The 18,759-nt window shown below is 41.8% G+C and overlaps 1 protein-coding gene across 3 annotated transcripts in view; it reads left to right on the forward strand.

Annotated features, from left to right (window-relative positions):
- LOC115378407 (rho GTPase-activating protein 23-like) overlaps positions 1 to 18,736 on the forward strand; it is a 72,676-nt gene extending 53,940 nt beyond the window's left edge. For 2 of the 3 annotated variants that reach the window (XM_030078663.1, XM_030078662.1), the window contains exons 5-24: positions 67 to 145; positions 239 to 299; positions 886 to 2,368; positions 3,850 to 4,020; positions 5,078 to 5,186; positions 5,527 to 5,566; positions 5,711 to 5,848; positions 5,947 to 6,255; positions 6,687 to 6,748; positions 6,948 to 7,054; positions 8,089 to 8,201; positions 8,683 to 8,835; positions 9,399 to 9,477; positions 9,591 to 9,664; positions 10,380 to 10,469; positions 11,651 to 11,776; positions 12,996 to 13,040; positions 13,169 to 13,262; positions 15,553 to 15,584; positions 15,965 to 18,736. In XM_030078663.1, coding sequence (XP_029934523.1) covers positions 67 to 145; positions 239 to 299; positions 886 to 2,368; positions 3,850 to 4,020; positions 5,078 to 5,186; positions 5,527 to 5,566; positions 5,711 to 5,848; positions 5,947 to 6,255; positions 6,687 to 6,748; positions 6,948 to 7,054; positions 8,089 to 8,201; positions 8,683 to 8,835; positions 9,399 to 9,477; positions 9,591 to 9,664; positions 10,380 to 10,469; positions 11,651 to 11,776; positions 12,996 to 13,040; positions 13,169 to 13,262; positions 15,553 to 15,584; positions 15,965 to 17,005 — 4,406 coding nt within the window. In that variant the 3' untranslated portion in view covers positions 17,006 to 18,736. Of the gene's footprint in view, positions 1 to 66; positions 146 to 238; positions 300 to 885; positions 2,369 to 3,849; positions 4,021 to 5,077; positions 5,187 to 5,526; positions 5,567 to 5,710; positions 5,849 to 5,946; positions 6,256 to 6,686; positions 6,749 to 6,947; positions 7,055 to 8,088; positions 8,202 to 8,682; positions 8,836 to 9,398; positions 9,478 to 9,590; positions 9,665 to 10,379; positions 10,470 to 11,650; positions 11,777 to 12,995; positions 13,041 to 13,168; positions 13,263 to 14,927; positions 14,953 to 15,552; positions 15,585 to 15,964 lie in introns of all 3 variants that reach the window. The other variant, XM_030078664.1, reaches the window with a different exon arrangement.
- The last annotated feature ends 23 nt before the right edge of the window (positions 18,737 to 18,759 follow it).

Consider the following 18,759-nt stretch of genomic DNA (forward strand, 5'->3'; position numbering starts at 1 on the left):
GCAACACTCTTCATATTTCTTCTGAATGTGTGTGTGTGTGTGTGTGTGTGTGTGTGTGTACACCAGGGGACAGGCTAGTGAAGGTGAATGGCGAGAGCATCCTGGGGAAAACCTACTCTCAGGTGATCGCACTCATCCAAAACAGGTAGGAGACATACAGTCGCTCACACATTTCAGTTTAATGCAATCTGTAAACATCTAAACAGAGCATCTGACCTGTCTGCCGCTCTCTCTGCAGTGAAAACATTCTCGAACTCTCCATCATGCCAAAAGATGAGGATGTGTTGCAGTTGGTAAGTGTGAGTATTGGCTTTCTTCTTTTTTTCTCTCCTTTCCTTCTTCCCTCACTGTTTCTGCCTGACGCTACAGCGTTTAGCTAGGCTGTTTAGTCACTAGCCAGGGATGGGTAGCTCTCCAGTTATTTATTAGTTTACCCGCCTATTTAAACTTCAAAAATAAGGAGTTGTACATGAGCAGAAAAGGGGTCAAAATTATGGAGGGCACAAAAAAAGCATGAAGGGAAATATTTGTACATTATATGGCAACCAACATGGATTTACAAAAAGCTATTTTTTAGATGAAAAAGTGATGAAATGAGTAAGCAAATCATTTTTAAGGATCTAACATGCCATAATTTTATGTATCTAATTGGTCTATAGTCTCAAAGGAAACCATTTTCTTTTTCAGGAACTTGTCATTTTTTAGTCTGTGTTGTTTGTGATAAAATATTTTACCTTTTCTAGCAGGAGAAAAGAAAGACATATTGCTGCATGGTGTATGCTGCATCTTCCTTGTCCTCTCCTCTATCTGTTCCTCCCCTCTTCTCCCCACTTCTTGCTTTCTTCAGTTTTTTTTACATCGTGCCCTCCCTTGTTCTGTCCACAGGCATATTCCCAGGATGCCTATCTGAGAGGCAATGAGCCATATACAGGAGAGGCCCAGAACCTTCCTGAGCCTCCTCCCCTTTGTTACCCTTCCTCCAAGCCCAGTTCCAATGCCCCCCAGCCCAGCCACAACCACCACAGCCCCCTGGACAACTGGCATTGCCGACCCAGCCACACCACCTCCCCATTGGACAACCGCCCCCCTGCTGCTGCTGCTGCTGCTCCCACCTCCGGCTGGGCCGGGGGTTCAGAGGATACCAGCAGTCATTTTGGCTCATCAGCGCGGCATCGCGGCCGCTCTTCTTCAGCCCTCAGCGCGCTGGACTTTCACTTTGCTAACCACAATGCTGCCATTGCCTCAGCAACTCTTCCGCCACCGCGGAAGAGCAGCCTGCCAGCCTCATCCCGTACCCACGCCGACACTCTCTGCCACCAGGCGCTGTCAGACTGGTACTACAGCCAAGCGGAGGCAGCGGAGCGCATGTCCCCCCGCCACCGCAGTATATCTCAGGACCGTTTAGTGGAGCTGGGTCTGGGGTTGGCTCTTGGCCCCGGACCCACAGCCGCAATCTCTGCTGAGCAGCGCAAACGAGAAACTCTCCTGTTCCATCATCAAGCGGCTACTGCTTCCCATGATTCCTATTGGCTGGGCGGCTGGGGTGGCGTGTCAGGACCAGGAAGCAGGTCGTGCTCAGAGAGCCTGCTGGCAGCCTACGCTGAGTATGAGCACAGCTACGGGCGCTCGGTGGAAACGCTGGCACAGGCCTCTGCACTAGTCTCACCACACTTGGAACACACTTGGACGTCGCAGAGCTCCCAAGCAACAAAAGGCAGTGAGCAAAAAGAGCAGAAACCATCAGGAGGTCAGCAACACCAACCCACAGTGACATCGCCCACCGCGACCCCCTCCACAGTGCCTCCTAACGGCAGACAGGCTGGTCAGCAGGTAGCCGAACCCCAAACCAGGAGGGTCAAAGAGGAAGAGCTGGTTGGCTACAAAAGCTACAGCCCTTCTTTCTGCCGCAAGGCAGGCCACCTCCTCCAGCAGGCCCACTCCTTCAGAGAGCCCAGCTACAGCGGGCCCCACCTCAACTGGAGCCCCAGCAGCAGAAGCAGCCCTGCGGACAGTGAGGGAGGGATGGCGCCTCGGCCCCAGTCCACACCGGCCCTGCCTGCATCAGAGGAGGAGAGGGCCAGGCTAGGGGAGGGGAGGGAGGCCATGTCCCCTCTCCCCCTAAATCAAGACGTGGTCTTGAGGCAGAAGCCACCCTCAGGCCGCCGAACCTCCATCCAGGCTCTGCGGCACCCCCACTACACTGCACCCGTGGATTCACCCGAGCCCCCTGGTTTCATGTCTTCTCCTGGGACTCCTGGGACCCCTGGAACATCGTCCCCTGGCTCTGGCGATCCCAGCCTCAGCCGCAGGGTCAATGGTAGCCTGGCGCAGAGCACATATGACTCCCTGTCCTCTATTCCCTTCATAGGTCAGTGCCCGTAGCTCTAGAGCTTGTAGCAAATGATAATATAATAACTGTGTGCTGTAATAACAAAATGTGGCAAAAATTCCAAAATCTTGATCCTTTAATACATTTTCCCAATGGTGAAGCTTTTTAAAGTTTTTACAGTAATTCTCTAATGATGGTTTTACAGTATCTGTAGAACCGAATATGTGTTTAATTGCCTTTTGAGCAGTTATATTGTGTTGCTACAGAGCTCTCTCCTCCTTCTCTTAATGTGTAATGTTGTTCGTGCACTGTCTATACCTCTTGTGCATGTGCATTCTTGTATGTCCTCATAAGTGCACCTTTAATGCATTCCGTTCTTCCATTTCTGTGTAATATTGTGTTGATGTATGTTATCACAGTTGCTGTGTATGATAGTGTGTCACTGTGCTTGTCTCTGTCCAGTGTGTATATGTACAGTTTTAGTTATACAAAAATTTCTTTGAGGAACAGCGGTCCTGGTGGCACAGTTAATCTAATAGACACCTTTCAGCCATTTTGGCATGAAATAGCAGGGAAGCTGAGGTGTTCCAATGATCGCCAGCATGAACAATACCAGTACCATAACCTTGTTAAATCTAAGTGGAAAGCTGCTATGAAAAGCATCTCTTGGCTGAATCAATCAGTGGAGTGCACCAAAAAAAAAAAAAAAAAAAAAAAAAAAAAAAACAGCAAACAAACTAGAAAAGCCATAATTTTTGTTGGAAAAAAAAAAAAAAAAACAGGATACAAGCAAAAAAAAAAAGAACAATGTCTGAAAAGGAGCAAGTAGAAGTAAAACTTGTATTACCATGCCCCTTTCTTGCTTATTAATAAAAAAGTAGCTTCTTAAATCAAATTACAGCCAAATATAACTATACAAACAACTATCCAACTACCCAATTAAAGATATACACATTCAAAATATTTACCACCCTAATGTCCACCCATTGAGTTAAATATATAATAATTTAACAAACAAACAAAATCATCCCTTAACACAAGTCCTCCTCAACCATATAACTCCCCAGAATTTCTTTTTTGTACTGTTTTTTAAATTGTTCTTTATTTAGATTAGACCGAAACCCAGTGAAAAAGATGCCAAACTAACCATATTAGCCATTAACTATGTAGGTTGACTTATTAGCTAGCTTGCTGCACCTCCAAGATCATGAACGGCATGATCAAGAATGAATGAAATAAATAAAAAAAAGTAAATGCTGTCAATATTTTATATTTATATTTTGATTCAACTTCCTTTTTACATGTATGTCAGTAGGCTAATTTGCACTCCAGAAAAATGTGGCTCCACCTTGTTTCACTCAACTAGTGATGGCTCTGACCCTAGAATCGCTCTGCCTCTGAGAAATGTTTATATAACTAAAAAAAACACCGACTGGTGGAGAAAATGTTCCCCTGTCTTGTCAGTGTTTAACCCGTCATCTCTCACCTCGGTCACTCGCCTGTTGACGGTGACCCTGCAGATGAACCCACCAGCCCTAGTATTGATCTACGGGCCCGTCATGTACCAGCCTCCTCTGTGGTGTCCACCTGCAGCTCCCAGCCCTCTGCTATGGCTGCCCTCAATTCCACCTCTGTCTCCCCCACCCTCTCTTCCACCTCCCCCTTTGTCCGACTTCGTTCTCAGGACTGCAGTGAGTCTCACTTTCCCACTTTCAATCCCCACAGGCCTCAAACAGGGTTAGGACAATATATGCTTTGAGGGCCAATGCTGCTAGTTTTGGATTAAAGCTGATATTTTGTGTTGATTTTTTTTTTTACATTTGATCATTTTTATGCCAAATAACATTAAAATGCACAATGAACAATAATTACACAATGCTTTAAGTATGCATTGAGACCCCGCTAATGACATTCTTGAAAACTGTGTCACGGCCCTTTAAAGGCAGGCTGAGGCAGGTTTTAATGAGTGTTTTACTGAAGATTATTTATTTAAAAAAAAAACCAAAACAGTGGAACCTCCATTATATTGGAGGTGGACAGTATGACAAGCAAAGATCCGCCGTTTAAGGCCAGTATCAGCCAGCTGTTTTCACGAAATAATATGTTTATTTAATCTTACTCTCAAATTCATCGTATTCCAAAATCTGTATTCCAAAATGCCATATTTCATTTTTGGGGGGAAAATATTTGCTGATCTCATCACTCTATATGAAAATCAGGTATTTGAGTTAACTACTATCATCAAAAAGTACCATAAATTTTGTTTTTGTACATTTTTCCAAAAGGCAGTTGATGTCTTAGTTTGGAACTGAAAATGTTTAAATTTTTGTTTCTCAATTTTAAGGCTAATTTTGTCATTGGGTGCTTGTCACATTATGAGAAAAAATGATTTCATTTATTTATCCCTGAGTTTCCTTAAAGGCACCATGCTAGTGTTCTCAGCAGTTTTCAGTAATAAAGGGCATTCGTTTGACATCTAAAACTGGGAGCTAAAATATAAAATGTCAATGTATTCCTTCAGTATATGTTTAACCACATAAACCCCCTCCCTGTTGATGTCTCCTGTTGTTGTTATCACTCACCATGTTACTAAAAATCACCCGTGTTCCCCCACAGTCTTGCCATGTCACATTTCACTACCATACATCACACCTTCTTATTTTTGTTTTTGTTTTTTTTTTACCCTGCATATCTTTCTCTCTCCTTCTGTTATCTTTATCCTTTCTGACTTTGCTTTTGTATCTTCAGGCAGTATCAAAGGTCGTCGGTCTTCCTACCTGCTGGCCATCACCACCGAGCGGTCCAAGTCATGTGACGAGGGCCTGAACACCTTCAGGGAGGAAGGCCGCGTCTTCTCGTAAGTTTACACTTAAGTGGCAGCTGTAAGGGCTGGACTCCTTCTCAGAAATAGTTTAGTGCCAGAAAACAGTTTCTCATGCATGAACCTTTAACTTCAGACCAGTTTAATAAAGGATTCTGTAGCACCATGCTCAAATATTGGTCCAATGTAGACAGCATCAAACACTCCAAATCGTAAAATATTTTTTAGAAGGTCCTTAGAAACCACACCTTTTTTTTTTCACTTTATCAGATTTTAAGTCTTTACAGCTTCATATAACTTCTTGTCCTATGAATGCACTGCCCAGTTATGTAAAATGCAAGGTGCTTTTGTAACTGGTGTGCTCTCTATTCCACAGGAGACTACCAAAAAGGGTCAAGAGCTTTTTCACTGATGGGGTGAGTCCCTATAACATTGATTTTTACATGCTGACTTTCACTGCATGCTACTTAGCCTATTACTATTTCATTCATTTTCCACTGACCAAGCAGATACTGTCCATGGTGCATCCTGTGCAGTAATTTCTCTTAATTGTTTTTAAGTCTCTGGAGAGCCTGCGAGCCCAAGAGGAAGCCAGGACTAAGCGCCACTCCACCTCTGAACTGGGAACCATCACTTTCAGTGACATTCGCAAGGAGGGCTGGCTGCACTACAAACAGATCCTCACGGAGAAGGGAAAGGTGAGACACTGCCTGTCAATGCAGGTCGCAATTTTAGTCATTTTTCTGTTTCCATGAAAGGTTATTTTCTCATTTCCCTCTGTCTTTCCTCATTTTAGAAAGTTGGTGGCGGCATGCGGCCGTGGAAACGAGTCTTCTCAGTGCTGCGTTCCCATTCGCTCTTCCTCTACAAGGACAAGCGGGAGGCGGTCCTTCACGGGGCGGGGGCAGGGCCCAGCCAGGACGAGCATCCTCCGATCAGCATCCGCGGCTGCCTGATTGACATCGCTTACAGTGAAACTAAGCGTAAGCACACCTTGAGGTTGACCACTCAGGACTTCTGTGAATACCTGCTGCAGGCCGAGGACAGGGACGACATGCTGGCCTGGATCAGGGTCATCAGGGAAAACAGCAAGACGGACAACGAGGTTTGTTCTCTGTTCCAGCATTCATTTTACAGATTTTGATTTAGTGTTAGTCATAGTCTTTTGACTAAATGCATTTTAGTTTTAGTCGCATTTTAGTCAGCTTGTTAGTTTGAGTGTTCAACTTCAATCATTTTTCACATTGATCTACGTTCCTCATTGTAGGTTCTTGTATTTTCTATCTGCCTCAGCTCTTGTTATTATACTGTTCTATATATCAAGCAAAGTTTGACCACGTCAGTGAAACAAAGTTTTATTTTTGTTAAGCTGTCATCTCATTTTCCTCGAATAACTGTTACTGACAAACACGTTTTATCCCAGTTTTAGTCAAAAAAAAAAAAGAACAGCTATGTATTTGGTTTATCTTGTCATGCGCCGTCTGCATAATATGCATGTGCACACACAATCTGACGTGTACCTCCTATTTGTTCTAGGAGCTTGGTTTCTCAAGACAAGCTCTCATCAGCAAGAAGTTGAATGACTACAGGAAACAAAGGTTGGTGTGATGGATTATGTCAAGCAAAATGTCATCTTCATCTTCATCTTTGATCACAGTCTTAAAGCTTTTATCTTGTGAAAAGCAAGAACTTGAGTTTCAGTTTCCAAGAAGCAGCAGGAACAAGTGAAAATGTGCTCATAGTAAAGAGCTTTTTTATAAAGGCAACTTTATCGTCTGTTCTCTTGACTTTTTGTAGTCCAACGGGCAGCAAGCCGGATTCCTCTCCCAGAGCCCACCGCATGATGCCACCCTTCCTCCTCGCAAAGACTGATAACACCTCTGTGAACCGAGGCTCCAAAACTGGTAGGTACAAGGAACATGGCCCCAATGCATCAGCCTTTCAGAAGACCTGTGATGGGGCCCCATGTCCCACAGTTGGGGCCCCCAAGTTGTTAGAACAGTCATTGCTGTGTGTGCATTCTGCTCTCATTACATGTAGTTTGGGGACATAAGGTCCACTAGTGTTTTCATATTTTAAATATTTTAATGGGTCTCCCTCATATTTTTTGTTTCAGTCAGGAAACTATGCTCATGAACAGTCAAGTCCACTTATAAAAGCTAAACTATTAAAGGTATATTATCAAAAATTACATGAGTTGAAGACTCTTTTGACTTTATTGACTTGCATTAAACATGAAATTCCATGTTTGAGTCTACATGGTTCTTATTCATGGTTCAGATTTGCACTGCTGCAGCGAGTTTGTAAAAGAAAGTGTTGGTCTTCTGAATAAGTGGATATAGGCTAAAAACATCTTTTAATGGCTTTTCAAAAATTCAGAAATGTTAGCCAGCTTAATAAATGATCTTATTTGCATACTACTACTACTACTACTAATAATAATAATAATGGTAATGATAATATACAAAGTAGGTAATGAATTGTAGTTTAGCATAATGGGTTGTTAAATATCTGTATAATATATAGATGATGTTTAATAAATCATGCTAATGATGATGAGGCCTGATATACCATTTCAGTGTTTTGGCACAATCACTGGGTTTTCTGGAGATATGGTATTCCAGGCAATGTCATATATTTGCAGGATGAAGATTATTACAATACATTAAATGAGCAATAATTTATATTACAATTAGAAATATAGAAATATATCTATAGAGTGAAACTGCTTACAACATGCCCAAGTGTTTGTGTATTATGTATGTGATCCTGTTCCTATTATTATTATCATCATTTTTAGTAGTATTAGTATTTGTACTTTTATATTCTTGACAAGTTACAGTTTCCCTTTGGGTTTAAATAAAAAACTGGTGTGTGTGTGTGTGTGTGTGTGTGTGTGTCTGTGTCTGTGTCTGTGTGTGTATGTGTCTGTATTCAGATGAAAATAAGGCGCTGTGGGGCATCAACATCATGAAAAAGGCCAAGAAGACAGGAAGCCCGAAGGCGTTTGGTATCCGACTAGAGGACTGTCAGCCTGCTCTCAACCACAAAGTGAGCCTTCAGCGTTTTATAATGAGACCACACATGACCAGCTACTCGAACACAACACACAAATGATAACACAAATGTATACAAATTATTCTACTTTTCAATAGTATGAGCTAACTCAAGTCAAAATGATGGAATATAGGACAAACATCATCTCTTCCTCATTTCCACTCTGCACTAGCTTGCTAGCTCGTGTTTGCATAGAGACTCCATAATAATTTTGATAATTTTCTCACCCACAGACTTCACCATAGGCTGATTTTTAGAAGTTGCGCATATTTGATCAGTTGATGGAATAACCAAGCGTTACAAAAACTCACAGAGCGCTATTAAAAGTAATTGGAAAGAATAGAAAACGCAGTAGGACACAGTTTTGCTGCATTTCCCTCTTTCCTTCATTCTCATTGCATCCATCTGCCTCCCTTCTCTTCCACCGCCCTTCTCTTCTTCTTCTTCCCTCTTTTCTCTCTATCCCTCACTCCAGTTTGTCCCGCTGATTGTGGAGATGTGCTGTGGTCTGGTGGAGGCGTCTGGTCTGGAGTACACTGGCATCTACCGGGTCCCTGGGAACAACGCCATGGTATCCAACCTACAGGAGCATCTCAACAAGGGCATGGACATCAACACCGCCGAGGAGGTGAGCAGGGCAGCTCAGTGGCAATAGAAACCGTCCTGTAACGGAACGGTCACAGGTTCCATCCTTTCAACAGCGCTGACTCAAAGTGGCAGGTTGGAGTTTTGGTTTTGCAGTCATTTCCTCTGAGGAGAAATTATTCAGTTAAATCTCAGTGGGTGGAGCTAAACAATCACTGTTTTTCTGGTCACAAAACACTAGATGGAAAAGAGTAGAACATCACCTAACTTTTTACCTGCTCACTCGTTTGAAGTTGCTCTGGACACGAATAAAATATATGTATTGGTTTGCAAGTACCAAGGCAACATTAACATGGAATCTTATCAGCATAAAAAAGAAAAGAAAAAAGTTACCTGAAATTTATCACTCAATATTCATGTACAAATTCTTCTGCCCAGCAAAACATACGTGTTGTCCCAAGTTGGCTTATTACAAATAGTAGCTGAATCATGCTTTTTTGCTTTCGTACATTAATCATTTTGTAAGACAGGGTATATATGTATATTTTTTTTTAAATAGAGAATATGTCATATTTCTAACAGTCCCTGTCCCTTGTCATTCCACAGAGATGGCAGGACCTGAACGTAATCAGCAGCCTGCTTAAATCTTTCTTCCGGAAACTGCCTGAGCCACTGTTTACAGATGGTGGGTCCATCCATGTGTTTACTTGAGAGTAGCATGAATGACAGTGACCATATAAAATACGCTGAAGGCTAATGCATTTTGTACAGAGACTCATACATCCTCTCTGTCTGCAGACAAATACAATGATTTCATTGACGCTAATAGGATAGAAGACGCAGGCGACCGGCTGAAGACCATGAAGAAACTGGTATGTGTTAAATGGATGCAAGAGCAGAGTAGTGAATATAGGTGGTTTCCATTCTTGGAAAGTAATATACTCTTTTTTGGCATGAGAGTAAAATTAACTATTAAATAACATTGAAGATCTTAGTGGGCTTCGGCTCTTTACATACAAATTATCATAATGGAGAGTAGAAATCATGCGAAAATTGCCAGGAATCTGTTTGAGGGCCCTGTCAAAAAAAAAAAAAAAAAAAAAAATCAGGTAGCATTTCAGGACTGATGTTCCCTCTAAGCTGATTGTGTGGTGACCTACATTGTATAATTAATCACTGACTGCATAAAACATCATCAGAACACAATTTTCATATTTAATTAATGGAAATGGGTTTGGTGCTTTTTGATGTAAATGATACTAGAGACATTGCTATAACATAGTTTTGCACTTACGTTTCAAGCAAGCCTGTTTCAAAATCGGATAGGTCTGTGTGAGATATAGGCTAAATGGTAAGAGGTGTCATTTGGGAGCTGGTCATCCAAGGGCACATGTTGTATTTGTCATCCTGGACGTTTTATGGTCCTAAGTCAATAAAAAAAATACAAATTTTTAGTCCTTTATAAACCCAGTGACATAAGCACATTAATCCTGAACAGCAATGTCAGACTTGTTGAACTGGTAAATGTCACACTGTCTTCTCTACAGCCCTCATACCTCTGTACCTCTTTCTTGCTACATCTCACAGATCCACGACCTCCCAGATCACTACCACCACACCCTCAAGTTCCTGGTGGGCCACCTCAAGAAGGTGGCCGATCATTCTGAAAAGAACAAGGTAACTTCACCTTCAGTATCTTAAGGGGATTTACATTTAGGTTCAAGACCAGATTTGATTAAGTATTTATATGAAGGACCTCTAAACGTTGGTCCAGCCTTTGTGAGGAAAACAAATCACAACTGGAAAGCACTCAGTAGAGCATTTCCCTCTTCCAACACTATGCAGTTGTCACGCTACGCCAGTTCCACATGTTGGATATTCACTAAAAGTTAAATATGCCGACCAGCACATTGAACTTTGGCCAGGTGATGTGAAAAGTTAATCAGTCTTGGGCCCATGATCACACTTTGTGCAGTAGTGTGGAAATCCATTCCTAAAGAGCTATCCTGCTCTCAAACAGACACACAAACCGAATGGGGTGAAAACATAACCCCTATCCAACTCCATTGGCGGAGGTAATTAGCAAACTGTATCTTCTTTTGAGACAGGGCTTGTCAACATATGGACGAAATCAAATGCCATGACGTCTTTGAATGAATGCCTCACTATCAATAATGTGCCAATACTCTAGGGATGACTGCAGGCACTTTCATAAGATATTTAAACACAAAAGATTTTTTATGTACAAGTATTGGTAATACGGATATGATGATCAAGCAGGTTCAGGCAATTAATACAACAGCTATAACAGTCTTAAAAGTTCAGAGAGTTGCATCCCCTTGATGTAATGCAGCCTTTAAAATCAGGAAAAGACATCACCTATGCCTTAGTATATCCAAAATTCCACACCATATCTGGTTTTATACCACAATATTGATATTATATTAGTATATTGCCCAGCTCTATTTAAGTCTTTATTGAAATCTCATTTTGATATAGTAGCATTTAATTGAAAACTTGTTTTTGCTGTGTCTAAGCTGTAAAAGCATTGCTGGTTGGAGTCCTAGCTTTCTCTCAGTCAGCCTAATAAGCTGACATTAATAGAGGCAGCCAACTTGGTTTTTGCAATAGATTAGGACATTCAAATCATTGTTGGTTACCTGAGTGTGTCTAGGTAAGTACATTGAACTTCTACAGCTAAAATGTTATGAGGAAGGCTCCTTGAACACAGAAATCTCAAGTTTTAGATACTAAGTTTAGCCAGTTAGCTAGTTCAGTCTGATATGGATTTGTTTCGGGAATTACCAAATAATGCAAGAATCACTGTTCAAAGATTAAACAAGAGCATTTTTCTCCAGATGGAGCCGAGAAACCTGGCTCTGGTGTTTGGTCCGACTCTGGTGAGGACGTCGGAAGACAACATGACCGACATGGTCACCCACATGCCTGACCGCTACAAAATAGTGGAGACACTCATCCTGCATGTAAGAGCCCCTGTCTGCCTCATGTTCTGCAAGAAAGACCACTCTTATCAATCTTTTATTTCAGTATTTTTTCTGTAATTTGTCTTGAAGGCTTATTTTATCTAAAACAAGTGAGGAACATCTGCTTTAAGGTGTGGTGTTTTCACTTGATTCCAATGCAACTTGACACAAATTTTCTTAAAGGACCATATCAGTGATTTAGCATTCTAAGCCTAAATCTACAAAATATAGGCAGTCATACTCTGCTTTTCCCAGGCAGAACTCTGATATCATTTTCCCTCCCTTTTAACCAGCCATTGGTTTCCATTTGTTCCACTACGATATGAAAATGAACTTTCAGAGACTTCAAACTTTCTTCACATTAGTATTCCATCACCAGAATAAAGTTGTACACATTAGTTTTCCTAAAAGCAGCAGCACTGTTGTGTTTTGATCCCTTGAGACAGAGTGAAACAGTCCTTCCACCAAAAAATAGTCCCTGGAGAAACTTTTCCTTTCCACAGCCAGTTATCACTTCTGTGGTTTATGAATGGCGACAACTTTGTCAGCCACAGAAGCAGAACATTATAAGGTGGGTGTTTCAACCCAAAATACATATTTGAAAGTCAAAAGATTTTGATTATATGTTGTGAAAGTGTTAGTACCCTCGCATGATTTGAGAAAATGATTCTTGGTATGGTCCTTTAAAACTGCATTAGGCCTTAAACCTTGTAACGTGATGTCAGGAAACTGCACACAGCACAATCATTTTTACCACGCTTGCCCATCAGTGATGCTTCATACCAAAAGATACAAAGGGATAGGAGAGGTGGTGGAAAAGGGTCCACCAGAATTTAAGTTGGACAAACAGCATGCATCTGTGGCATCTCAATGGCATCTGTGTATTTTTTGTAAAAAATCTTGCTTTGTTTTGCATTGCCAAGTTGCATTACTAGGAAACAAGGGAGTTAATCTGCTTGTAATCTGCTTGTGAAACTGTGTTGGCATGATGTACAGCAACCTTAATGGCATGCTTTATCCATTGTGCCATGTGGAGCCACTGAATGCATCGACTTGTTACAAGAAATTAAATGCTCTGTCACAGAGAATGTAATAATTGTCATCTCAGCACCAAAAAATGGATGTCCCAGCTGCCTACTAGTTGCCAGGGATTTGAATACTACACCTTGTCCCCTTTTGTCAGTGCACACATATTAACACTGTATTGTTACATCAACAGTATGACTGGTTCTTTGGAGATGGAGAGCTTGATAAGGAAGAGAAGGTATGTTGGAAATCTCAGTGCAAACAGCATGGTAAAGAAAATCTGCAGAGAATAGCTTGCTGGAATTGTCTTTACTCATGTTGTTTCCTTTGGCTTTTATTTTGGTATGTGTGTGTGTGTATATGTAGGCGCCGGAGGATAAGCGGCACATGCAGCCTGTGCCAAACATTGACCACCTGCTGTCCAACATTGGCAGGCCGGGCATGCCAGGAGAGGCATCAGGTGAGGTGGGAAGGAAGGCGACACTGGTTGAAGTAATAATCTGTGACATTTTCATTTAAATAAAAGTCTGTTTTGCTTCTCCCTATCACAAGCCGATATAACTCCAATGTGAGTCATCCTACATTCTGTTCGTGAAAGCTTTTACATTCGCTGTTTCATATTCTGTGCTGTGCAGAGAATATGTGTTTTATATCTCTGGCAGCAGCTTGGTTGGAATTAATCCAAGAAGAACTGGGTAGTTAGCATGAGCAGTGATAGTTCCTGTAGCTGAAGAGACAAAGAAAAGAGCGCCACCTACAGAAAATCTAAGGAAAAAGACGTCACCAAAGACATATTATAATGTGACACAGTGCACTTGGCACCATCTTTGAAACACCCTGGATCGTAGAATCACAAACAACCACAGTCCTATCTCTTAGAGGCCAATCTCTTTGCAAGGGGGAGTTGTCTATATTCTGGCACATTATTGTCATTTGTTTTCCATATTTAGGAATGCTGTCACATTGTATGGAACAGACTCATACTTCATTTCTGAGTGACTTTAATGCCACAGAAAAATGACATTTTTGATTCAGTGAGGCTTGTACACATGCTCTATCCACAGCCCCAAAACAGCAAGATTACATCATATCTTGCCATGTCATTTCCTCGTAAACAGTCACATAAGTTGTGTAGTCAAGCCATAGAGATTGTTTTAAAAATACACGCATTACATTTTTATCTGTATCAATTCCAGTGTCCAGCAGTGTAACAGTTGTATTGCCTGGGTTTGTCTGGACGTGCAGTGTTGTTGTCCGCTGGATCTGTTGTGAATATCGAGTTGTGCGGCTATGCAGAGTCTGAAGATGTGATAGACTGATGGTGTGTCTTCTACAGTTTCATGCCATTATGCCATTAATGCCATTTCCATTATAAACTGATGGAGTGTGTTGTCTCGCTGTCTCTGACGCCACAGTATCTGCGACAAACAGTCTCAAGGAAATGCTGAGCCAACACACTACAGCAATGAATGCCACGACTTGACACATTCACGTGTTTAACTCATCCACAATCCACAATCACTTATGAATTTAAAAGCAACCATAACGACTTACTTTTAGTAAGTAGAACTAAATTGTATTAATGTTAATTTAACCAATAATTTTCATTTTTATATTGAGCTACCTACATCAGCAGATTTGGTGGCATGTTTGCTGCCTGTGTTGAGACATTTCTACAATTTTTGGGTCAAACGTGGCGCATGGGAACCCATCAAAAATTCTCACCTGTCCTCACAGGCTACCATGAACAAATTTTGCTAACAGTAAATCCAACATTACATGACTGTTGCTGAAGTATCTTGTGTTCAAAAGTCCAGCAAGGTGTCCAGATGTGTAAAGAAATAAGCTGGATGCTCATCTTTCATGGCTGATAAATAACTTCTATTCTGTTGCTCTTCTGACTTATTCTGCTATTCCAACTTAAATCTGCATTCCTAATGATCAAATAAAGGCTCTTGTCCTGGGTCAGTGTCAGCATGACGGCTTTAACCTTTTGCTTTTGGCATTTCCAGTAAAACTTTGTTCTTTTTCTCCAACCATGATATTTCTTCCTGTGGATACTCATGATGTTTCCCACTTTTTCTCAATTTCTCTTTCCGGACCTTTCTGCACCCCTTTTCCCTAGCTGAAACAGTGGATCAACCTCTTCGGTAGGAGCAGGTCTACCTCCTTGTGTGTGTGTTTGTGTGTGTGTGTATATTTCTGTTGCACTCGTATTTATTCACTTGTTGATTTTCTGCCCGTTCATCTTGGTTCTTCACGCACATTCTGTATTCTGTATTGCGGATGTTAATTTAAGGGAGAACCCTGGACATTTTTGCACAATCTGTTTTCTTTATGACGTACTACAATTTCAATTATGATGTACTACTGACATGCTCTTAAAAAATAATTCACAGTGCAAAAACAGGGTGGTGTAAAAGCGGATGTCTTTAAAAATATGTACTATAAACCCCATTGGGTCACGTCAGGAAAATAGCAAAAGACTTGATGGATACGCTTACCCAAAGCACTTTGTCATTAGTATATCCATTTGTAGATATCCATGCGACTGCAATGGCAATGAAACCCATAACCCCTGAGAAACAAATTCTGTGATTATGGCTGGTGTTCCCCCGAAAGTTTCCAGTACCAGTAGTGTGTGCCGTGATAAGCCAGACATTCCCCTAACGCACTACCATAATGCCTTTGTTCACTGAGGGCATGATCCTAACCAACTTCTCCGCCTCTGTTATTCCTCCTCCTAACAGATTCCACCACCAGCGATTCAGTTAAGTCAAAGGTAAGCAACACAATGATATTTTGCCCTTATTACTAGCTAGTATGCTATGATCTTTCTGCATTATTATGAATCTCACTGATGCACCCACCTTAATGTTATTGTTAGGCCAACAAATTTTATGATCAATCACAGTGCTTGCTCTGACACACTTTATGTCAAGAATGTTTGACCCACACCACAATTCTGATTGTCCCGGTCAAGAAATCACAGTTGAATCAGGCAACACCAGACCCACTGAATCATTTCAGATGTTTAAAGCAAACGTGCAATTCACAGATCTGTAACCAGGAAATGTCACTCCTATTTTCATGTATACAATCAGGTACTGTGTAGAATATTTTAATAGACAAGATTACATTTTGAGTTGTAATGTGTTTCAGCTTTCGTCGGGCTCCAAAAAGGACCTGAATGCCAGGGATTTCCTCCCCAAATCGATCATCTCTGCTGTGACCCGGAAACGTAAAAAATGCCCCAGCACCCACCCACCGGGCAGCAGCGCAGACGAGGATTCTGAACATGAACCAGTGAAGGCAAGCAACTACGGGGGAGGAGGAGGAGGAGGAGAGGAAGAGGAGAAAGAGGAAGGAGAGGAGGAAGTCGTAAAGAAAGAACATACCCTTCCCAGAAAAGAAGAAAGGGATGAAAAGGGAAAAGAGATCGAGGCTAGAGAGACCACAGAGGCAAAACTGTCCTCTGTTGGCGCAGATGAGGTTGAAAAGGGAGCAGGGAACGAAAGAGGCGGTGACACAAAGAATGTGGAAAGGGAAAACAGGCAGGGTGAGAGGATGGCCTCCCCTAGAGCTGCATCTCAGCCTCGTCCCAACAGTTTCCTCTACTCACATCATCAGCTCCCAGCTAAGATCCACGCCACTTACCCAAGACCCCCACTTGTTACCAGTCCTTCACACCCAAGGCCTAACAATGTGGCCAAAGGACGCCCCATCATTCCTTTTTGGATCTCCCCCACCAGGCTTCCTAATCTCTACCAAACTTCCACCTTCCACGGGATGCAGCAACCCGACTGGAACCAGCCAGTGCCAGTCCGCTATAGGAAGACCAGGGGTGGGAGGGCGAGGGCTGTGTCCATGAATTTGGACCTTGAACTGGGCAAGAATGAGGACAGAGTTGGAGGATGGAGAGGAGAGAGGGTGGAGGTGATCAGAGTCATAGAAGGAGCACCAACTCATTTTGGTCATATTGGGGTTCCACAGGGATCAATTGTAGGTCCCATATCAATTCAGCAGAGATCACAGATAGATCCACTGCCTCCCTTTGCTCAGGAGGCACCACCTCTCCCACCTCCTTCCTCAGGATGGACGGATCAAAGCTCCCTTGGTTCTTCCGCTGTTGTCATGAGGAGATCAGCCCTGGACCCACGGGAGAAGAGGAGAGCCTGGCGTCGTCACACAGTGGTAGTTTAACATTTGCCCTTTACTCACAAACACTGGATCACTAGTGTCACTGGTTTGAAAGCCCATCGCCCATCTCAAGGGCCATGGTCTTGTAATGTGGGGATCTCAGTTGTCTAGATTCCTCTTGTCTCTTTATTGCTATTGACATTGGAGAAGTGATTGTGTTATTTGTTTGGCATTAGCAGTTGTAGAGTTTCATTCCAAAATGAGATTTTTGACAAATGTTACACCTGCTCTGAAAATAAGATTATTGAATATCAGTCTTAACTACGGAATCCTTTACTTACAAAATAACACTGTAGAGAATGTAATCATCCATGTTCTTTTAAATTGAGCTATGAACATCAGGTAACATTTGGTATCAAAAATGATTATACAGTGTTTTGGAATGAAACCCTTCACCTCTAAATTAATGGTGATGAATGATGACAATGAATAGGAAGTAAAAGTGAGAGAAAGCCATATTTACACATTTGAGATTCTCCTACAGAGCCAAGCTGCTGCTGTTACAGCTAACACTCACCAGCAAAGACTTTAACAAACTCTAGCAGAGTCAAAGGCTGTTGGAGGTTTTTCAGTGCACACTGTGCTGTGCCCATACTGCACTAACCATAGGAGTAGCACAGTGTCAGCAGCCTTTGGTTTTCCAACAGAAAACTGAGCAGTTGTGTACATTTCTTGGGTTTGGGTCAGCACAATTCTAGCATACCAGAACCAAGCCAAACCATGGTTAACACATATAGGAAAATTTTGTACTGTGCCAGCCTGAGTACAGCACAGTGCACTTTTGCAGGGGAAAAAACACACACTGTTTACTTCTTGGCCCTTTACAAGCTCTTCCAAAGCCAACTATGGATCAACAGGGAACTTCAGTGATCCATGAGGGTAAAATTAACTCACTTTCTCTCTGGATGTGACTCAAGTTGGGCATAATGCCAAACCTTCCTTGGACAAAAATGATCAAACTGCATGGGGTCATTGACATATCATAAATATGCAAACCCTAGGTATTTAACACAAGCCTATTGTACTTCCTTGCATGTGTGCGAGCGTGTATGTGTTAAGGGGGCAGACTTTTAATGATACTTTAGCATGCCTGTTTCTTCAGCCCTCCATCGCAAGAGGAGAAAAGTGGCTAAGGCAGCTATTTCAAGTCATGCCAAAATTTATTTTTACCAATTTGGTCATTGTACAATATCAGTATGGAGACATATGGTTAGGCAAGAAATGCAAGATTCAAAAAGGAACCATAGCACTTAGTCTCTGGTTGATACATCATCAGTATTATAAAGACAATACTGTCATGGGAGCAGTTGAAAGAGTGTGGTTTGGACACTTCTTTGTCCTTTCCTCTCAAAATATCTTCCTCAAATTCAAAACCCTCAAGTCTTACCTGTTTTGTTTTTTTTTTTCATTTTACATTTTTGATATCTTGTTTCTTCCATATCTTGATACATTTGAACCATAGTTTTTGTAAAGGGGAGTCTGAAAAAGACAGAAATGGAGATGAATTAAACTGTTCTACTGCCAACCACTGTCCTTCAGTCAGACTCCCCGTTTGTCTTTATCATATCTAGACTCTGTCTGTCCCTCTGTCTATCTGTGCCCTTGTGCATGTACTATATGTACGTGGGTGATTGTGCGTGGACCAATTTTGTAACAGTTGTACAAAGCCTTGTTAAGTTAACCTGTGTATATATATTATACATAATATATTAAATTATTTGTTTTTGACATGGACTTGTGTGATTTTTTTTTGCCCT

This window comes from Myripristis murdjan, chromosome 19 (assembly GCF_902150065.1).
Source record: "Myripristis murdjan chromosome 19, fMyrMur1.1, whole genome shotgun sequence".
NCBI lineage: Eukaryota > Metazoa > Chordata > Actinopteri > Holocentriformes > Holocentridae > Myripristis > Myripristis murdjan.